We start from the raw sequence: 20,620 nt of genomic DNA, 5'->3' as shown, positions 1-20,620 counted from the left end.
AGATGGGAAAGCTAAGGCACAGAGAAGGGACCCAGCCCCAGGTGCCACGGCAAGGGGAGTCTGCCACCCGAGACAGGCATCAGGTGAGTGGGGCCAGGCCACTCTTTAATGAAAGTGACTCAGCGGCTGGCTGGCGTGGGCTGCGGAATTTCTAAACATCTCCTCACATCCTGAGTGAGCAGGCTACGGGAGGGAGCAAGCAGAGGGAAAAGAGGAAGAAAAACAAGAAACTTGGGGGAAAAGAAAGAGGGAGGGGGAACTAAAATTGAAAACAGACGCACGCGTCCACCCTCCCCGCCCCCAGCCCCCTTCTCCCAGCTGAGCCAATCAGAGGCCGCCCTGCAGCCTTTCCCCCAAAGTGGGGGGGGGGGGGCAGGGAAGCCCACGGTGGTGTGAGCTCCTGGGGCTGCCAGCAGCCCGCAGTCCCTGCCCGCCCAGTCTGGAGCCGGAGAGAAGGAGGGACTAGGAGAGCGCCCGGGCCCCTCTGACCAGCGGCACCCGGCAGCAGCCTGTGCCGAACGATACAGACAGATCCAGGGCGGCCCCTCCTGGCAGCCCTGCTCCTCCAGAGGGATGCTTTGGGAGTGAGGCCACTCCTCACCCCCGTAGCCCCTCACTCCCGCCATTCTCCTGAGGCTCTGGGAGCCTGCAAAGGTCCTCACTGCCCTCCTACCCTGCTGCTGCCCAATTTCAGGTCCAGCAAAGTCTTTCTGATAACAGGAGAGGGTAGGCAGTGAGGAGGTCTTCCTGGAGGGGGTGACAGCCCAGAGCCTGGGACCTTGCCCACACTTCAGAAGGCATCAGCAGCAAGGTAAGTGCTGGGAAGAGGAGGGAACCCCAGCCCCTTGTCCTGTCCCCTTGTCCCAGACTGCGCCTTCTTGGGTAGGTCAAAAAATGGAAAATATTTTTTACCAAACCAGATGGGAGGAGGCCAGGAGGCTGTTGGCGACATCAGGGCTGGAGGAGCCAGCTCTCTCCTGCTCAGGCTGCTTCTGGGGTCGGTGCCCCTTGCCCTCATCAAACAAATCTCAGAGGTTTCTGGGTGCCAAGCGGGAGGGCGGGGGTGTCCTCCAAAGCAAAGCACCGCCTGTGGGGGGGGTGGCGGGGAGAGCTGGGAGGGGTGTGAGAGGGGAATTGAGAGATGGCCAGCAGGGTACATGGCAAGAGGACCTAGCAGGGAACGGGGACCGTAGATCCGCTGCCTCTGTCCCTAGGCCCAAGCCTTGTCCCTAAGAATCTGTCTGGCTCTAAGCCAGTCGGCCGCCAGGCAACCTCTCAGGATTTAAATGGATTTGCAAATTTTCCAGATTCCTAAGATGTCCTTCCAAACCCCCAGCGGCTGGGAAAGTGTGAAGGCGAGGGGGCCATGGCAGGCCCTTCCGAACAGTCACAGTCGTGCAGCCTGGGCCGGGGGTTTGGGATCTAGCAGTCAGATCTGGGGGCCCCTCTGTGAAGAAGGGGGGTTGGCTGCTGGGCCCGTTCCTCTGGTCCCAGGCAGCTGCTCAGGCCTCCTCACTGTCTCCCTCCTTCTTAAATATGAATCTGATTCCTTCTGTGAGTCTCCCTCGTAGAAGGTGCCTATAGAAAGCCCAAACTCTTAATAGCGGCTGCCACTGATCGACCCTTACTGCATGCCAGGACCATGTGGAGTGTTTTATAAGCATGATCTCATGTAACGCTCACCAGCAAATCCAGGGGCAGGGACTGATTTTATACCCAATTTACGAGTGAGGAAACTGAGGCTCACAGCAGCCACAAAACTGTGCCACACTGCTCTGCTAGTAGGTGGCAGAGCTCAGGGAGATAGTAGCCTCCCTGCCCCATCACGCCGGACTTGGGCTTCGCGTTCCTGACGGTCAGATCCCAGAATTCCCGGAAGGAATCTTCATGATCCTGCCAGTGGGCATGCCCTGCCTTACCACTTTCCCTTTTCCTTCAAGGACCCTCCCTATTCTACCTCCTCCAGGCAGCCTTCCCACGTTCTTCTAGTCTTCCAAGAGCTTACTACGCCCATCATCCTGGAGCCTTGTTGCTTGACCCTCTCTTTCTGTTCGTGTTCTGTTTACACATCAGAGATTGTTTGGGCCCCAGGCTTCCCCATCTTGTGTTCTGGCCCCAGTGTTCCCAGAAGGCCAGTGGGGCTGAGAAAATGTGGTTGTGAAGGGGAGGAGGGACTGACTGAAGACCTTGTGTTCCCAAGGGTGAGCCCAGAACCCAGGCCTCTTGTCTTCCTTCAGGTGCCCTTCCAGAACCTTATGTGTGTCCGTCCCCCAGACATTTTCCTATATGTCAAGGGGGGTAGTGCCCCTGCCTCTGTGATCCCAAAGTGCACAGAGGCCTCTAGCGAGATCTTCTGAAATCAGGCAGTCCTCCCCTGCCTCCAAGCATCAGGGCCCTGAATCCACAGCACTTGGGGACATGCAGACCATGTTGGTCACCATCAGGAAGTGCTTACCCTGTGCTGGGCACAGAGCCTGGAACCTCGTATGCCTTATAATCCCCCACAACAGGTTTTTGGAATAGGTATTATTCTTACCCCTGTCTTGTTTTGTTTTGTTTTTTAACATCTTTATTGGAGTGTAATTGCTTTACAATGGTGTGTTAGTTTCTGCTGTATAACAAAGTGAATCAGCTATACGTATACATATATCCCCATATCCCCTCCCTCTTGCGTCTCCTTCCCACCCACCCTATCCCACCCTTCTAGGTGCTCACAAAGCACAGAGCTGATCTCCCTGTGCCATGCAGCTGCTTCCCACTAGCTATCTATTTTACATTTGGTAGTGTATGTATGTCCATGCCACTCTCTCACTTCGTCCCAGATTACCCTTTCCCCTTCTCGTGTCCTCAAGTCCATTCTCTACATCTGCGTCTTTATTCCTGTTCTGCCCTTAGGTTCTTCAGAACCTTTTTTTTTTTAAGATTCCATATACATATGTTAGCATACGGTATTTGTTTTTTCTTTCTGACTTACTTCACTCTGTATGACAGACTCTAGGTCCATCCACCTCACTACAAATAACTCAATTTCGTTTCTTTTTATGGCTGAGTAATATTCCATTGTATATATGTGCCACATCTTCTTTATCCATTCATCTGTTGATGGACACTTAGGTTGATTCCATGTCCTGGCTATTGTCTTACCCCTGTTTTGAAGACAAGAAAAACAAGGCTCAGAGAAGCTAAGTGACTTTCCCAGGGTCACACAGTTAGTTGGTAGAGTTGGTATGTAGGCCGAGGTCTACCTGAAACCAAAGACTTAACCCCCTTGCTCCCAGGGAGCCCCCCTGGTCACAGCGGAGAGTCTCCATCCTCCCACAGAGCCTGCTCCTGGCTCCAGCACTTTCTCCAGCAGAAAGATTAGCTTCAGGCCTGACCTGCTCCCAGGTCCACCCAGGCCCTGGCTTGGTCCTGAGTGAGGAAGGAGACCATCTGGTGAGTCCCCTCCCTTCAGTGGTGATCGGGCAGCCCTCCCTCCTCTGTGGGAAGAAGAGATGAGACTTCTAATTGCCCACAGATGTGGGGCAGCGGAAAGCACCGTGGATTCAGAGTCAGGAGACCCAGCACTGGTCCTGGCTCGACTCAAATCCACTGTGTAGCCAACCTCAGGCCCCCACGTCCTCTTTCTTGCTGCGTCCGCATCTGGAAGGCAGTGGGCACGGTGGGTAAACAACACCAGGTTTGGGCATCTGATGAGCCCCCCTTGGTCTGGCTGACTGTGTGACCCTGGGCTAGCGCTCTGCCTCTCTGGGCGTCAGGCCCCTCCTCTGTGAGCAGTAGGGTGGGATGCAGGGTCCACATGGTAATAATACAGATAAGGTGCTTGGCACAGTTCCTGCATCTCCTGGGGCTGGACTTAATGCCAAAGGCTAAGAGAGAGCAGCTGCTCTCCCCGCCTCCTGCACGGGACGACCTGGCTGTGAAATTGGTCTGCACCTCATGAAGTGCTATGCCCACAGAAGGGAAGGGACCTGGGCACCACGGGTGTGCTAAAGGCTCAACTCTATCCTCCAGGCACAGTCTGGCTCTGAGACCAGCTGCCTTCTAGGTTGAAGGAGGGGACTCTGGAGGGGACTCTGGGTGCTTTGCTCAGGACAGGCTACTGAGTGGTGAGGAGGGAGGAAGGAATGAGAGAGGCCCCAGACATTCCTGAAATGTCCCCCCTCACCCCATTTCTTGCACGTGGTTCAGAACCCTGCAGGCAGTGGACCCTTGGAAGGGGGAGATCTTCCTGCCCTGTTTTCCACAGCTCCCACAACCCTCCACCATGTCTTCCCAGCATCAGAGCTTGTGACGCCTCAACTGGGAAGCCACGTGTGCAGGATGACAGAACTGGGACCAGCCCTCTCTGAGCACTTTCATTGTGCTTTACATCCATTACCAGCAAGTCCACTGCTGTATTCCTTAGTGCTTGGAACAGGCCTGGCATTCAGTGAGTGCTTAATAAATATTCGCTGAACTAATTTAATCATCGCAAACCACCTCGAGGAGTGGATATAAACTCTCCATTTTACAGATGAAGAAATGCCCAGAGAGGTTAAGAGGTTAAGTCAGTTGCCCAAAGTCCCACAGCCAGGATGCAATGGAGCCAGGATTTAAACCGGGTGTTTTTGACTCCAGAGTCCACGATTGAGAGGCTGGGTGGGTTCTGGATCTCAGCTGTGGCGCCCCTCAGAGCTCCAGAGGTGGTCATCAGACCCAGGAATCCATCCTGTGCGACTGTGGGTGAGTCAGTCCCTCTCTGGGTCTCAGTTTTCCCATCAGTAAAACAAGGAGTTTGAACAAGATGATCTCTGAGCTCCTTCCAGCCCTAAAACAATTCCAGGATTCCAAGCCACACCAGCCCAGATGGGCAGTTGCACAAGCTCTGTTGTGTACTCAGGGATCATGCATATTTAACTTCACAGTGAAAGGGTTTTTTCTTACCCTTTTTCTACACATTACAGAAAGTGGTCAGAATCGATGACCTCTAATGGAAAACGGTACCCTATAACAAGGAGGAGGGACCTTCTGACAGTCAGAGCGGCCTGGTAATGCACTCAGTTTCTTGGGGAGCTCTGAGGTCGTGATTTCCCAGTGCCCACAGCCCTATTTTCCTGGGATACTGAGGAAGGAGGGTCAGGAGGACTGCCTGTGAGAGGGTATGTGTGGATGCTGTGACCCTTTGCTGATTTTCGGACTTCATAGGCTCTGATTTCAAAAGGAAGCAAGGCTTTGGCGCATGGTAGATGAATGAATGATGGGCTCCAGAGGCAAGGGAATGGATGCAGAGACCCACCTCTAATGGGAGGAGTGTGGAATTCATACACTGTTGCTTCCAGTGTAGAAGCCCCTCCCAAGACTTCAGGCCCAGAACCCTCAGGCAAAAGAGCTTCCTGAACCCCCCAGGCCGTGACCCCAGGATCCGCCTTTCCCAGATGCTTTCTGGGACGCCCCAGCCCAGCCTAGTGCAGGAGGTTGAAAATCAAAGTGTATTGCTTTAACTGCATTAGTACCCTCTCTTCTCCTCGCTTCAGATCAGAGCTATTTAATGTCTCAGGTGTCCAGAACCTTTCATCTGCCAGAGGTACCGGCTCCTCTGCCCTGTGATGGAAAGGGTTGTCGCTTGGGAGGTAGGGGCAGCAGGGCCAGGCCGGTTAGATGGTTCCTGAAGGTCAGAAGTGAAGAGGATTATGGGGATCACTGGGTTCAACTTCCTTACTATATGCACGGGAAACTGAGGTCCAGAGAAGAGGAGGGACGTGCCTCAGGTCCTACAGGTTGTCAGTGATAGCACTGAGCCCAGGACCCGGGCTGCAGGTCTGGACTTTCCTCTGTGCTAGCGCATGTGCTGAATCTTCACCATCCACCTCTGTGGTCCAGGGCTTAGGCTCCAGCTCTCCCCGGGGTGAGGCCACAGGGCAGAGTTTTGGCTGGAAAGGGACAGCACCATCCTGACGAGGGGTGGGAAACCCTCTGGGTAGTCTTGTGGACCATGGAGCCTTTGGTTACATCACTTCTCCATTCTGGCCATAATTTCCTTTTACATAAAGTGATGGGGTGGGGGGCAAGGGGACAGCTCAGTGACCCCAGAGGCTCCATCCAGCTCCGTTCTTAGCCCCTGAGAGCTCCTGCCAGCCTTTGTGTGGGTATTTCACGTGTTGTTGCTACCCTGGTTACCTTCTGTCCTGGGAAGTGGAATCATAAGAGCTGTGACACGTCCTCTTCTAGCTTCTCCACTCCTGAGGCTGAGCCTAAGTGGTCATGGATGGTGGTGGTGTTGGGGGGGGGAAGTTCCAGAGTCAGCCCCAGAGGGCAGGGCTCAGATTTACAAACCTGTCACTGAAGCCCTAAAGGTAAAGGCTCAGGTGTGACTCAGTGGACCGTGGGCTACTCCTGTCTTAACTGTATTTGTGTCCTTATCAGCCCCCAGGCTGGGGCCTTTCTGCTGAATGGATAATGAAAGAGTGATAAGTAAGCGTAGGGGAGAGATGGATAAACAGGTTGGTGGATGCCTGCACGGATGGATGGATGGATGGATGGATGGATGGATGGACAGACAGTTGGCCTCCCCTCTAGTCCAGGGAGCAGGGGTGACGTCATGAGCGTTCAGCACGTGTAGTCACAGTGGGCTCCACGCTTAGAGGGGCCTATCATTGCCTTGAAATGCTGAATAGTTTTTTAACAAGGGTCCCTGCATTTCTATTTTGCACTTGGCCCCGCAAATTATATAGCTGGTCCTGCCAGGGAGTTCAGGCTGGGTTTGAGATGGCTTCATCCCTGAGACTGGTCTCGCTGCCTCCACTGTCCCCATTCTAATCCACGGCCTCCCACAAAATGCCAACCTACTCCCATCACTCTCCTTTGTGGAGGACCCCCCATCCCCATAAGGGCTTGGACTTGCACCACTGTCACTGCCCAACCAGCAGCCAGCCCCCTACTCTCACTGTCAATACCCTGACAAGTTGGCTTCCCAGTGCCTCCAGGGCAGAGCCCAAGTCCTTACTCAGCACCCCAAACTTTTCCCAGAGTGGCCTCTGCCCTTCTTCTCTGCCCATCCCCTGCCTCTTTGCTGAAGAGCCCCAGTTTCTAGCCTAACGGATCTGTCTCTGCCACCACCCGGATGCCTCGCGATCTCCCCCTTCCCTAACTGCTCATGCCGAGCTTCTGTGGAATACCCTTCCCTGGCATCGTCCACCACAGAACCCAACTCAAGGCCACCCTCTCCCCCCTTGAAATCGTCCTATAATCATAATAATTACCGTTTACTGAGCGCCTGTTATACGTCAGGAGCCTTTCATCATCATCTCTAACCCTCACAGCCATGGAAAAGGATATCTCTTTTGCTGTTTTCCAGAAAATTGGGACTCAGGGAAGTTAAACTCAGAGAGATCACATGTTTATGAGGTAGTAGAACTGGGACTTTGACCTGGATTAAGTGGCTTCTAGCTGGGACTGCGGCCCCTGGCCTGGCCGAGCCCCTCCATGTGCTTTCACTGCCCCGGGAGGCAGCAGGCACAGCCTGCTGGCATCAGGGTCCCATATGTCTGTGCTGCCCCCTCACCAGCCCATCCCATCACCTTCCTGGAGGGGAAGGGTCACCATCGCCTGCCTATCCCAGTTTCCCAGCCCAGGGAGTGCTGAGTTTTTAGGGGGCAGCTGAGGACCGGAAGAGCTGACTCTACACAGCCATTTGATCTCTCATGCTGGGTAAGCATCTATTGAGCACCTACTGTATGCCTAATCCCATACGAGGAACTTGAAGACATCCCCCAAATTGTTAGATGGGTTTCCTCATTTGTGAAAAATCAAACTAAGAGGCCAAGACAAAGGTAGAAGAAAGAGCCGGTTGGCAGACAGTGGACTGGGAGTCATTAGACTTGGGTTCTGGTCCTGGGTTGGCCTTTAAATCCTTGAGTGCGCCAGGAGGAGACCCGACCCTACCCAAGCTGAGCCTGCTGACAATACCCATAACAACTGCAGCTACCCTTCCTGGCGTCCCCATCACCCCATTTCCCACACGCATCCTTTGCTGACAAGCTTAGCCTAGCAGGGTCTCAAGGCCAGCGAGTGAGTGAATGAGTGAGTGACTTATTCTCCCGTGAGTGAATGAAGAACAGTCACGTGGCCACTGACTTGGCCGAGGGCTGTGTGCCAGGCCCTGCTTTGAGTATTTTCCTTGTATTAACTCATTCAAAGGCCTTGACAACTCGATGACGAGCCCTGACTTACAGATGGGAAACCCGAGGCACAGGGAGGCTGAGTAACAGTTAAGTGGGAGACTCGGGGTGAGCGACTGGAGGAAGGGGTGAAAGAACAGATGCTGGGAAAGCCAGAGGGGAGTGAAACGTGGGCGTTTCACTCCCCTCTGGCTCTGCTGCCCAGGAGGGCTCTGAGGGGAATCTCAATGCTCCGTAATTGGCAGCAATTAGACGCAGGTTCTCCTTAGCTAGCTGCCCTGCCCGATGTGCCGGCTCTGGGTTGCTGGGGGAAGGCCGCGTGCTGGTGGGTCAGTCTGAATGGCCGAGGCCTGCCCCCTGCCCACTTGGCTCTGAGAACCATTTTATGTGTGGCCCCCACCCCGGCCCAGGGCTGATCTCGGGCTGGCAGCGGCCAGGGGAACAGAAGGTTTGCCTGTCTGCGCCTGCTGCGCCCCCCCCTCCCCAGCCTCAGCCTGGGACCCCTCTCAGGGGCTCCTCTGGCTGCCAGGGCCTGACGCTCCCCGTTGCCATGGCACCGGCTGGAGATGAGACTGGGGGTTGGCTGCAGGGGGCGGGTTTCAGGGAGGGCAGCCGAGGGATGGTGGAGGCCTGGAACTCTGCAGCTGCAGAAGCCCCCAGGCCCTCTGTGAACAGTGGAAGGGGTGCTGGAGCTTCAACAGGGGCAGGCCTGGACCCTGAGCGCAGCAGGCCTGTGGCAGCGCTGACCACGCACCTAGCCTGACTACTGGGATGCTCTTTATCAGAGGTGTCTGGGACAGGCCTCATGGTAGACCAGAGACCTGCTTGGGCACTGCCTCTGCCAGACCCAGGCTGTCCTCAGCAGAGACTCCTCTCCTCACCTCAGCCTAGATGCTGACCCTCAGACTCTGCAGTGACGTCGCAGAAAGGTCCTGAGTTCTACCCTTACTTGACTTCCAAATTCCTGGGTGAGCTGGGGTAGATCCCTTGCTCACTCTGCCCCTCAGTGAGGGAGGGACAGGACTGTAACCTCTGAGGATCCCTCATCCCTGAGAGCCTGTATTCAGTGTGGACCCCATTAGGGTGAACCCGTGTGGGAGTGTTTCTCTGTGAACAGACCTGTTTCTGGGCAGAAGCTAGGCAGTCTAGCAGAACAGTTAAGAATACAGGTTTGGAGTCAGATGGGCCTGAGTTTGCATCCCAGCTTATCGTTGGCTTATTACTTATCAGCTGTGTGACCTTGGGCAAGTTGCCGTACCTCTCTGAGACTTAGTCTCCCCCTCTGTGAAATGGGAATAATGATTGTATCCTCCTCACAGGATTGTTGTGAGGATAAAACAACATCCCCAGGTCATCTCATTTAGCAGAGTCCCTAGCTCTGAATTAGTAAGGGCTTTTGTTTGTTTCCAGATTGTGGAGCATCAGAAAAATGAATGGGAGGAAAACCGTCCTTGTTGCAGGGTGGGGGGCATTGGCATTGGTGAATGGAAGCAGGACCAATGGGTAGAGGATACGATGAGACAGATTGTGCTCAATGGGATAAAAATTTTCAAATAGTCTGACCTCTGAGGATCCTGGGCCGTCCAAGAATGGAATGGGCTGCGGGTGAGGTAGTGAGATCCCTATCATGGGAGGTGTGCAACTGGAGGCTGGACAACCCCTTTGTTTGCAGAAAGGGTGGGGGAGATGTGAATTGGGAGTACTTACAGCCCCTCCCAGCCCTAAGATTATAGGGCTCTGTGAAAGATGGTGTGACTTCCTCCCCGCTTATCCTGCTGAAGGAGACTGAAGGAGAGGTTGGAAAACAGAGGGTGAAAGAATAAACCTGGTGAATTGTATATTGAGCTCGTACTGTGTGCCAGACACAAGCTTGACATCTTTGCCTCCTGCCTGAGAGAGGCTGTCGCATGAGTGTTGAGCCTGTGTGCTGTCAGTCCGCCCAGGATCGAGCACCAGCTCCAGTACTGGTGAAATCGCTGGGCAAACGGTTTGACCTCTCTGTGCCTTGCTTTCCTCGTGTGTAAAATGCGGAAGCAGCGCTGATGTCGTGGATTGTTCTGAGATCATTCATGTTCAGGCCTCAGCCCAGGCTGTGAGTGATGAGAACTAAATCATAGGTAGTTATTCTTCTTCTTGTTGTTATTTTGAAGGCCTTCTAAGTCCTTGTTCCTTCTCGAAGGGGCCACTGGGGCCTAGCTGGGATCCAGAGGACTCTAGTCCAGGGATCACTGGGCCTGGGCAGAGCCAGGCCACATGGGCCGGGGAGTGGCCATGGGGATGAACAGGGAGGCCAGCGAGGCACCGGGGGAGGCAAGCAGTGCTTGCTCGGCAGGCGGGTGGACAGGCGTGTGCAGTGGGCCTCCCTCCCTCCCTGACCTCCTTCTCAGGGCCGCTTCCCAGCCCGTGTGGGGACCCAGGCCCCCTCCCCTGGGCCCCCAGCGGCCGTGAGGCACACACTGAGCGCTTTCCCATGAACTGTTCCAAGGAGCTTGGCCTGCTCCCCCTACCCCCAAGTGCGGGTGAGGGGGTGTGCAGGAGCAGGGGCTCGGACTGGGGGAATCAGCCCGTTCTTTATCAGCCTGACTCCGATCCAGACAGATGTTTCGTCTTATTTTGAACTTCCAGAAAATAGGTCATTTCTTTCCATTGTGTCCCTGGGGAGGCCTCCTGGGGACAGGAGCACAGAGTGAGTGACAAGAGCATGGAGGCCTCACTTGGGCCCCTGGGGAGCTGGGAGGACAGCATCCTCCCCCCTCTGTCATGATGAGCCATCTGTCAGCAGGGCCAGGGCTTGAAGGGTCTTAAAGGCTGGGCTAAGAAGCAGGCCTTTACTGAGGGCGGATGGAGAGCCATGGAGGTGCCAGGGAAGGACGTGGTCAGATGGGGATTTCAGAAATGTTCCTCTGGTTAAGGTGTGAGAACAGGCAGGAGGGGACAGACTGGAGGTGATAGGGGAGGGGTTGGTACAATGGGGCAGGCAGAGGCCACCAAGTTTCTGCTGGAGGGGGCAGGGGTAGGGGCATCAGATTGACGGTCCGTGGAGCTAGCACTGTTCTTCCACTCACTTGGACTTCCAGAACAGCTGGGTCCCATGCCAGGCCCCAGCTTAGCTGACTTCTGCTGCTTTGTTTGGGAGACCTCATAGGTACCTGGAAAGCAGGAAGGTCCTCTGGGTCTAGAAGCAGCGTGGCAGAGAGTTGGGCCTGGGCGATCAAGCAGCATCGCTGTGTGATTCGAGGCAGGTTGCACACCCTCTCTGACCTCCATGCGATCCTGAGGTCTGTGGGGAGATTCAGTGTGTAGGGTGGAGTGCTGAACCTTTAGCGGCAGAAGGGGCATCGGATCGAGAGGGGCAGGTGAGAGCCGCATAGCCTCAGCCCCTTCCCAGCTTTCTATCCGCAGCCCGTAACTATCTCCCAACCCAAAGGAAACTGCTCTCCTTCCTGGCTCCCAGGATGGGGTTCCCCTACCTGTGTTGCAAGATTCTACCTAAAACTCAGCGCACTTGGGGTAAGCCCACATGGGCCACACTCTCTGCCATCACTCTTGTACTTTCCCAACCGCTGGCGGGAAGACTCAGTCTCCAGCTCCAGATGCCTCTTGCCCCTACGCACGCCCAGGACTGGAGCTGGCTGCCTTCTTCGAGCTGAGTCATGACATCCTGGCTAGGGCCCCTCCCCCGCACCCTACCCCCACCCCAGCATTCTAACTCAGCACAGCTTCTTCCAGAGCAGGGTCCTGAGAGTCACACCATGTCAGCCCCAGAAGTGTTCCTAGGACAGCCCTGTCTACCCTGTGTACAGATGGGGAAACTGAGGCTCAGAGAGGGGCAGGACCATATAATCAGGTGACAGGGCTGAGCTAGAACCCACATCCCTTACTCTCAGCCAGGGATCTGTCCCCAAAGTGTGTGTCAGGGGCTGTGAAGTGTCTGTGGTGTGGAGGAGAGAGGACTAGACCAACGGGCAGGAGACCGGAGTCTGTGTCCCCTCTTCTGCCAGCAACTTAGCAAGTCACCTCCTCTGAGTCTGTTTCCAATCCCCGCCAGGCTGGGACAATGCAGGGAAGGTGATATAAAGGTCTGTGTGTAGCAAGGGGGGTCGGTATCCTGTGGGGAGGGAGGTAGCAGCAGCTGTGGTTTGAACCCTAGGCCCTGAGCCACCAGGCTCACATCTGAGCCGGGGCTGGAGGCGGGGGCTGCCCAGTCAGGTGTGCTTCAGTGCCCCATTGGTCAACTGAGCCCAGGATTGCCTAGGTCAAAACACTGAGACCTATCCCTGTCCTTTTCCAAGCCTCAGTTTCCCCATCTGTACAGTGGGGCGCGGTAAGGGGGCTGGATCAGATAGCTGGTTCCTGAGGGCCTCAGAGCTCTGACATTCCAAGACTCTGACCCCACGGCCGGGCCTCCTCCTCCCTCTGGCATCTTGTTTATTCAGAGCATCCCTGGCCCAAGACTGCTGGCCTCAAGCACCCGCTTCTCCCTGAAGCAGGGCTTCCTCCCACCCCCATTTCACTGCTATTTCTGCCCTGCCTGTTCCCCACCTCCAGACTGAGTGTCCCTCTGTCCACTCAGATACGCAGCCCCTCCAAATTCTAAACTAGGTCAGTGCCAGCTCCCAAAGCCTCTCCTCCACCACAGTCTCATCTCAGAAGATGGTATTGTGCCCCCAGCACACACACACTCCTGCCCGCTAGTACTCTAAGCCAGACATAGGGGTGGGGCTCAGGATACCTCTCCCTCCAGCCCCCCTACATCAGATCACCAAGTCCTGTCGTTCTGGGCTGGATAAATCTCAGTCCGGTCTGTTTCCATCAGTTCTCGCTGGCCTCAGCCCAGCCAAATCCAGTAAACAGAGTAATGGTGGCAGAGCAGTCCGCCTTGGCTCAATCTCTGCTCTGTGTTCCTAGGCAACTTCCATAAGCCCTCTCTGCCTCAGCTTCCCCATCTAAAATGGGACGATCCTTGTGTGTACCTCATAGTGTTGTCTGAGGAGCAAGTGAGTAGATCTATGTCAAGTGCTCAGAACGGCACCTGGCACAGTAAGTACACAACACGTGTTGGATCTGTGGCTTGTCTGTGCCCACATGTGCACGTGTGTTCAGGTGAGTTTGGGATACCGTGTGCACATGCTCTGTGCGTGTCGTATGTGCACAGCTCTCCTTGTGCCGGGTATACGTGTGACTTGCCGCGCATGTGCGCACCTCACGTGGGCACGTGGGAGAGCACAGAGGCTGCGGTCTGGGCGCCGTGGAGCTGCGTGTGTGCGTGTGTGGGCGTGCACGTGTCTGGTGCCGACGTGAGGGCGGGGCACACGCAGGGCCCGCTGCACACGGGTGTGTTTCAGAGCAGTGTGTGACCGAGCGCGTAGGCAGGAGCCTGTGCTGTGTGTGCAAGCACTCTCCGTGTGCAAGCCTCCCCCACTGGCAGCCATGCAGCACACCCCCGCCCCCAGCCTGCCTGTGTCGTGGGAGCCTCGGGACCCCGAGGGAGGGAAGCTGCTGCTAGCGGATGTGGCCAAGATGGACTGGATTTATTTAGATTAAGGCGGTGGGAAAGGAGTGGAAGCTTGTATGAGCAGGAAGGAGAGAAGGCTGGGGCTCTCACAGTGACTCCTCAAGCACGCTTGCTCTCCTGGGCTTGGGGTCCTCTGCTCACTTGGGGCTCTCCCCTGGACCAAGGGAGGGGTTCCCTCTGACTCACTGTGAGGAGCTGGGCAATTATCTCATCTTTGGGCCTCCGTACCCCCAACCTGGCCAAAACAGGAGGAATCACGAGAACTCGCCTCATGTGCAAAGGGGGGGATCTCTGAGGGTCCCCTCCCTCTCTCTGCTCCAAGGGCCTCCCCAGGCAGGAGAGTGTGGCAGGAAGGGGGATGCCTCCTCCCTGACTATGACACCCACCTTGTCCCAGGTGGTTCCTCCTTGGAGCGCAGCCCTGCCCCTGAAGAAGGGGAGTGGTCACAGGCAAGTCCTCCACCCCCATATCAGCCACCTGGGCCCCTCTGGGGTCGGCTGGAAATACAGCAGCCCCTGGGAAGCACAGAAGTCTATAAGGCATTGGATGGACAACTGGGGGTGTCAGGGAATCATCCAAGATGGCCCAGGAGGTCACGTCCCAAGCCCCACTCTGGTTCTTCCCAGTCCACCGACCTGTGGCCCACACCACGCTTCCCCCTGCCACCTCCTGAGTGTCCACATCACCCGTTTATTTGTCTGGAAGTCACCTGAAAGACTGAAGTCCAGAGACGGAAGCAACTTGTCAAAGTACACACAGCAAATCTGGGACCAAATGGTCAGGGGATTGAATCCGTGGAATGAGATGAGTTATGGATTCTCAGTCTACGTCAGCATCAGGAATGTTGCCCTTCCTCCCATCAGTCCCTATATCCCCAAACCACCCCGGCAGGAATAATAGTGACCAGAACCTTCTCTCTGGCAGTTTTAGAGCATGATGGCTCTTTGAGATGACTCATCCAAACCTCTCCCTGTGTGGATGGGGAAACTGAGTCCCAGAGAGGGCTGGAGACACACTCAGTCTCAGAGTAGGTCTGAAGCCCCATGTGAAATGCTCATTTCATAGAGAAGCCAGTCCAAGATCCCTGGCTGTCCGTACTCTCCCGAAGGTGACTGCACTCTCCCTGAGCTCCTGTGCCCAGCCCATCCTCTCCCTGCAGCCTGATTCCGTCTTTTTGCTGTGTGACTGGGCCATGACTCTGTCCGTCTCTGGGCCTCTGCTGCCCGTTCAAGAAGGCCCCTCCAAGCTCAGAGTCTCAGGGACTCTAAGCCCCCTTAGCGCCAGGCCTAGCAGGAGAGAAGCCAGTGTCGGGGGTGGTGGGGGAGGCCGCTTGCCCGCCCAGGGGCCCGGCCCACAGCCTTCCAGAGCCAGGCCAGTCCTAGTTGCCGTGACCTCCCATCTCCAGGCCAGCCGACCAAATTCCTCCTTTAGAATAATAAACAGTGTGGCCAGCCAGGGAGGCCAGGAGGGGAGGGGCAGAGAGGCTGAAATGACCCCCTCCCCCAGCCTCCGCTGCTAACGATTTTCTTTGGCTGAGATCTCTGGTAGGAAGGGGGGATCCAGAGGGGCACCCACCAAGGGACAGATAGGCCTCTGTGGTGGATGCTGGCTCCGCCACGGCGCTGCTCCCTCCTGCTGGAAGAGGCCTGGCATCCAGCTGGAGGGCTGGGGCAGGAGGGATGGGAGAGGAGGGCACCGTGGAGGGGGCCTCAGATTGGCTGGGCTTTGAGTCTAAAGCAACTGGGAGAGGGGACCCTCAGGCAGGCTGGTCTGAAGGGATGGGGAGAATGAGGAGAAGGAGAGCAGATTCATTCAGGGAGCTTCTTAGGGCACTGGGCAGAGCCGAGACCAGCGATCCCCAAGCCAGGGCCCTTGCCTGTGTCCCATGACTAATGCAGCCCTGGAAGTGGTATACTTGCCGTTGTCCCATTTTGAGAGCTGCAGACTGAGGCCACTGAGATAATGACGGTAAAGGAGGTAGCCCTGCTGGGGCTCAAACCCGGATCCCAGCCCTGGCATGGGAACTGAAAGGGGTGAGATGAAAGTCGAGTGGGAGCAATCGGTGTGTGGCCTTAGGAGCTGGGCCAGGCAGGGCAGCTACTCAGGGAAGGCAGGAGCCCCACTCTCCCGGTTGCCTTGTCACCTGGTCTCTGCCACATTTCTTGCTCTATGACCCCCACCCACTTCTGGCCTTCTTCCTGTTGATCCTACAGTCAGACCTTTGCAAGCCTGGCTATCGATGGTTATTTTGGACCCTCAGATGGGGCTGCCAAGGGCAGGGGTAGGGCAAAGATGCACGCAGTGCGATCCATCCCTCTCCATGTCCCTGCTTCTGTCTCCCTCTGCCTCCATCACCCGGCGCTTCCTTTCTCTCTGTCTCTCGGCGTCTTCGTCTTTTTACCTCTATCATTCCAGTCCCTTTGTCTCCCTCCAGGACAAGCCCTGCTGTGTAGCCTCGGGTAAACTTCTTCCCCTCTCAGAGCCTCACTCTCCCCATCTGGACCCTGGAGGTGTGGGTGGGGGCTTTGGATTCAACAGTTTCCAAGGACTGCCGAAGCCGTGCTGTGTGGGGTGGCCTCCCCTGGGCCCAGCCCCCGGCCCCTCCCTCCTGGGCCTCCCTGGGCAGCTTGGGGCTGAGTAAAGGGGGCCAGTGCTGGGGGGGGTGCCCCCCACATTCCACAGCCCCCGCTTCCCTCCCCAACGCCGCCTCCATTTCCTGTTGTGCTTGTGGAGCTGTGGGAGTTCTCCCGGTTCTGGCTTACCCCCTCCTTCTCCCCTAGGCCTTTCATCACACTTTCCCAAATATTTGTCCTGGCAGATAAGAGCCTGGTATTGGAACTGTCACCCGGAGGACAGGCTGTTAGAGCTGGCGGGCCCCTGGACACCATCCAGCCCAAGACCCGCCCCCCACATACATACAGAGAAACCAAGGCCCAGGGAGAAGCAGGGGGCTCAGCCGAGGCCATCAGGGAGGTAGAGGCAGAGCCACAGCAGGGTCCAGGCACCCTGTGAATGGGCCCGGCACAGGGGAGGGAGCTCCTTGGGCATGAGTGCCCTCTTGGAGGGGGCTCTGAGTAGCCTTTGACTTTAGCCCGAGGGATCCAGAGGCTGGGGGGCTCAGGCTGGGGCTTACTCTGCAGGACCCAGGCAAAGATGGGCCCTGGCACTGCCTCTGGCAACTCTGGGCCCTGACCCCTGTTTAACTCTGCAGGATACCATGCGGCCTCCGAGTGCCATGCGAGCTCCTGTCCTCGAAGGTAGGTAGACTCGGGGCAGGGGCAGAAGGCCCTGGGGAGCCACTTAAGTAGGATCTGGAGCTGGCGGGGTGGTGCATGCCAGCACCAGGGCCCGGGCACTGCTCTGCTCTTGACCAGTTCCCTGCCTTTCCAGTTGCTCTCAGTGGAGGCCTCTTTCCACTGCCTACCTCTCAGCTCAGAGGCCTCAGTCGACCTCTGCCTGTCCAGAGACATCAGCTCAAATCCTCGGCTTGGCCCTCCACACCCCATGTCCCCTCACCAGCAGTCCCCACCCCATTCCCTAACAGTCACCCTGGTCTCCCATCTCTTGTCAGCACTTGTTGGTACTAGTCCGGCCAGTCTGGTTCCAGTGGGGGACTCCCCTTCCCTGCCTGGACCCCTCATTGACTGTAAGCTCCCAAGTCTGGGTGGGCTTCTCCAGGCAATCAATGCTGACCAGGCAATCAGTGACCAGCCAAAGGCCCACCCAAAGATGACCGACCCACTGGCTGAGCACCCACCCGTCTAAGTGGGTGCTTATTTTCACCTCATGTTCCCTGCCGAAGTGGGCCAGGGTGGGGAGGGCGAGGCTTACAGAATCCTTCCCCGGGGGGTGTCAGCAAGAGGAGGGGAAACCAATCACTTGACATTCCCCGATCCCCAGTCCCCTTCAGCCTCCAGGGGCCTCAATATCTTTCGTGCCCCAGTCTGCCTCACTCTGGACTACCTTGGCCACCACTTCCCCAAGCAGGGCCATCTCTGGGATTTGGGGCAGAACCTGGACATCTGGGGCAGCTGCAGGGAAGAGGCTCAGAAAGTGACCTGGGAAGTAATGCAGGAACTGGAGGCCTGGGAATTGCTTCCCGAGGATTTCCTGATGCCTTTGAGAGAACATGCCTGCAGCCTGAAAGCTGCACTGCAGAAAGACTCCAAGGCTGGGGGTCTCTAGGAACTGAGGTCAAGAGGCCAGGAGGCCAGAAGGAGTCCCTGGAGACCAGGCCCCGGACAAGCAGGTCTCAGAGCCATGGGTTCCGGTCTGCGTTCTCTGTGGATGAGGGAGGTGTGTTCTTCAGGGTCAGCTGTGGGGAGAGGTGCTCACGCTCTTGTGCCCTGATGTCTCCTCTCCCAAAGGCCAGGTGCTGTTGCTGCCCTTGCTGTTGTTGCTGGGACCACCGGCCTCCTGGGGCCTGGTCATCACACCCCCGGGGCCAGAGCTTGTCCTCAATCTCTCCAGCACCTTTGTTCTGACCTGCTCGGGTCCAGCTCCAGTGGTGTGGGAACGGATGTCCCAGAAGCCCCCACAGGAAATGACCACGAGCCAGGACGGCACCTTCTCCAGTGTGCTGACACTGACCAATGTCACTGGGCTAGACACAGGAGAGTACTTTTGTACCTACAAAGGCTCCCATGGGCTGGAGGCCAGCGAGCGAAAACGACTCTACATCTTTGTGCCAGGTGAGGGACCCCGGCCTGTGTACTCACTCCCTTATTCCTCTTTCTCAACTGCAGGCATCTGGGGGAAGTTCAGAAAGTGCCTTACTGATATGGTGAAACGCAGCTGTCTCAGAAATGCAGATGAATCAGGGAATCCAGCCTGGTTCAGTCCAGGAGTATGTTCACTCCCACCCCTTGCTCTGAATATTTGTCTGCTCCCTGTCAGCCCACCCCATTCCTGGTTCCCAAGAACTCTGCATTCTCAGCTGGTTCCAGTATGTACCCTCTTGGCCTCCATATCTCATTTTCCCCATTCTCTAAGCTCCAGGTACCAGCTGCCCTTCAACTTGCAACTTATCTTCTTTCTCAGGCCAGTGCCGTCCATATCAAATGCTAAAGCTAGAAGGGACCTCTGAGAGCATGCTTATTCTATAGTGGGTAGACTGAGGCCCAGAGAGAGAAAGAGACCTGTTCAAGGTAACAGAGAAAATCAGGGCATAGCCAGAAACCCAGCTCCTCTGACTCGTATTCTTGGCTTCACCTATGGCAGATCCCGCTGTGGGCTTCCTCCCTGTTGACCCCGAGGAACTATTCATCTTTCTCACGGAAATAACTGAGACCACAATTCCATGCCGAGTGACGGATCCAAGACTGGTGGTGACGTTGCATGAGAAGAAGGTGGATGTCCCGCTGCCCATCGCCTATGACCACCAACGTGGCTTCTCTGGTACCTTTGAGGACAAGACCTACGTCTGCAAAACCACCATCGGGGACAGGGAGGTGGATTCGGATGCCTACTATGTCTACAGCCTCCAGGGTGAGCCCCCTTTCTGGCCTGGTGCTCAACAGAGGCAAGTATGACCCTCCACAGAGGTACAGACCTTTCGGATAATACAGTGTGCACTTCCATTTTTCACTGAATTCTCACTACAGCCTTGGAAGGCAGATGTGTTGCCCCATTTTACAGATGAGAAAACTGAGACTCAGAAAGAGGATGGAGTATGTCCAAGGTCACAGGAAGCATTAGTGGTGGAGCTGGGCTGTATACTGAGGTGGGCAAAGGCACAGGCTTTGAACCAGTGGGGTTTGAATCCCAGCTCTGCCACTTCCCATCTGAGTGACTTTGCGCAAGACACATAATCTCTCTGAGTCTGCTTCTTCCTCTGTAAAATGGGGATGATACTGACTGCTTACCTAGTGGGATTATTGTGAAGATTAAATAAAACAAAAGAGTATGTGGTTGTGCTCAATCAATTCCTTCTGTGCTCAGATGCTCAGGGAGTACTTTGATTTCAAAATTGTTACCCCTTCTAGAATGTCAGCTTCATGAGGACAGGAATTTTGTCTGTTGTGCTTCCTGCTAAAGCCCCAGTGCCTAGAATAGTAGGTATTTAATAAATATTTGTTGAAAGAGTGAATCTTCCACACCAGTTATCCCTTCCCTCTCTGGACCCCCACCCCCTCCCTAAACGGATGTGCTGGTGGCTGGGGGGTGACTTCCTCAGCCCTAAGCCAGTCTCTTTCCACCAGTGTCATCCATCAACGTCTCAGTGAATGCGGTGCAGACTGTGGTCCGCCAAGGGGAGAACATCACCATCATGTGCATTGTGACTGGGAACGAGGTGGTCAACTTTGAGTGGACATACCCACGCATGGAGGTAATGCCGGGCCACGGGTTGGAGGAAGGGTCAGGCAGGGATGGATATTTCAGGCTTGTAGCCTGACTTCATGGACCTTTCCTGATGTGGGGGGCTTGCCCCAACTTTCCCTACAGAGTGGGCGGCTGGTGGAGCCAGTGACCGACTTCCTCTTTGAAATGCCCCACATACGTTCTATCCTGCACATCCCCAGTGCCGAGCTGGGAGACTCAGGGACCTACATCTGCAATGTATCAGAAAGTGTGAGCGACCATCGAGATGAAAAGGCCATCAATGTCACCGTGGTCGGTGTGTGCCTTAGGCTTACCCCCAGTCCTCAGTCTGAACTGGACCCAGACCTTGTCACAGCCCTGGGGTACTGTCAGCCGTGTTCTAATCCATCTCTAGCCTTAGTGCCAAGCAAAGCCCCCTTTTCAGGAAAAACCAAAACCAAAGCACAGTACCAGCCCCGATTCCAATCCTCATCCCAACCTAGACTTCCTGCCTAGCCAGAACCTGAGCCCCAACCCGATTTCTAAATCCCAGCTGCCATCCCCGGCCCAGGTAGCCCCATCCCCAAATTCAGCCAGGCTGTAACTCATCTCCGCCACAATCCTGAGACAGAACACACCAAAGAGC

General features: G+C 55.9%; 1 protein-coding gene across 2 annotated transcripts in view; it reads left to right on the top strand.

Moving 5' to 3' along the window:
- The first annotated feature begins 427 nt into the window (after window positions 1-427).
- The window catches only part of PDGFRB (platelet derived growth factor receptor beta), a 37,529-nt gene continuing 17,336 nt past the window's right edge, over window positions 428-20,620 (top strand). Inside the window, exons 1-6 of one of the 2 annotated variants that reach the window (XM_065873382.1) lie at window positions 428-811; window positions 16,886-16,931; window positions 18,042-18,365; window positions 18,895-19,161; window positions 19,875-20,002; window positions 20,119-20,290. In XM_065873382.1, coding sequence (XP_065729454.1) covers window positions 16,892-16,931; window positions 18,042-18,365; window positions 18,895-19,161; window positions 19,875-20,002; window positions 20,119-20,290 — 931 coding nt within the window. In that variant the 5' untranslated portion in view covers window positions 428-811; window positions 16,886-16,891. Of the gene's footprint in view, window positions 812-16,885; window positions 16,932-18,041; window positions 18,366-18,894; window positions 19,196-19,874; window positions 20,003-20,118; window positions 20,291-20,620 lie in introns of those variants that run through there. The other variant, XM_065873383.1, reaches the window with a different exon arrangement.

This window comes from Phocoena phocoena, chromosome 3 (assembly GCF_963924675.1).
Source record: "Phocoena phocoena chromosome 3, mPhoPho1.1, whole genome shotgun sequence".
Taxonomy (NCBI): Eukaryota; Metazoa; Chordata; class Mammalia; order Artiodactyla; family Phocoenidae; genus Phocoena; species Phocoena phocoena.
Note: the sequence above shows the minus strand (reverse complement) of the source record. Positions and strands in the feature narration are given on the sequence as shown.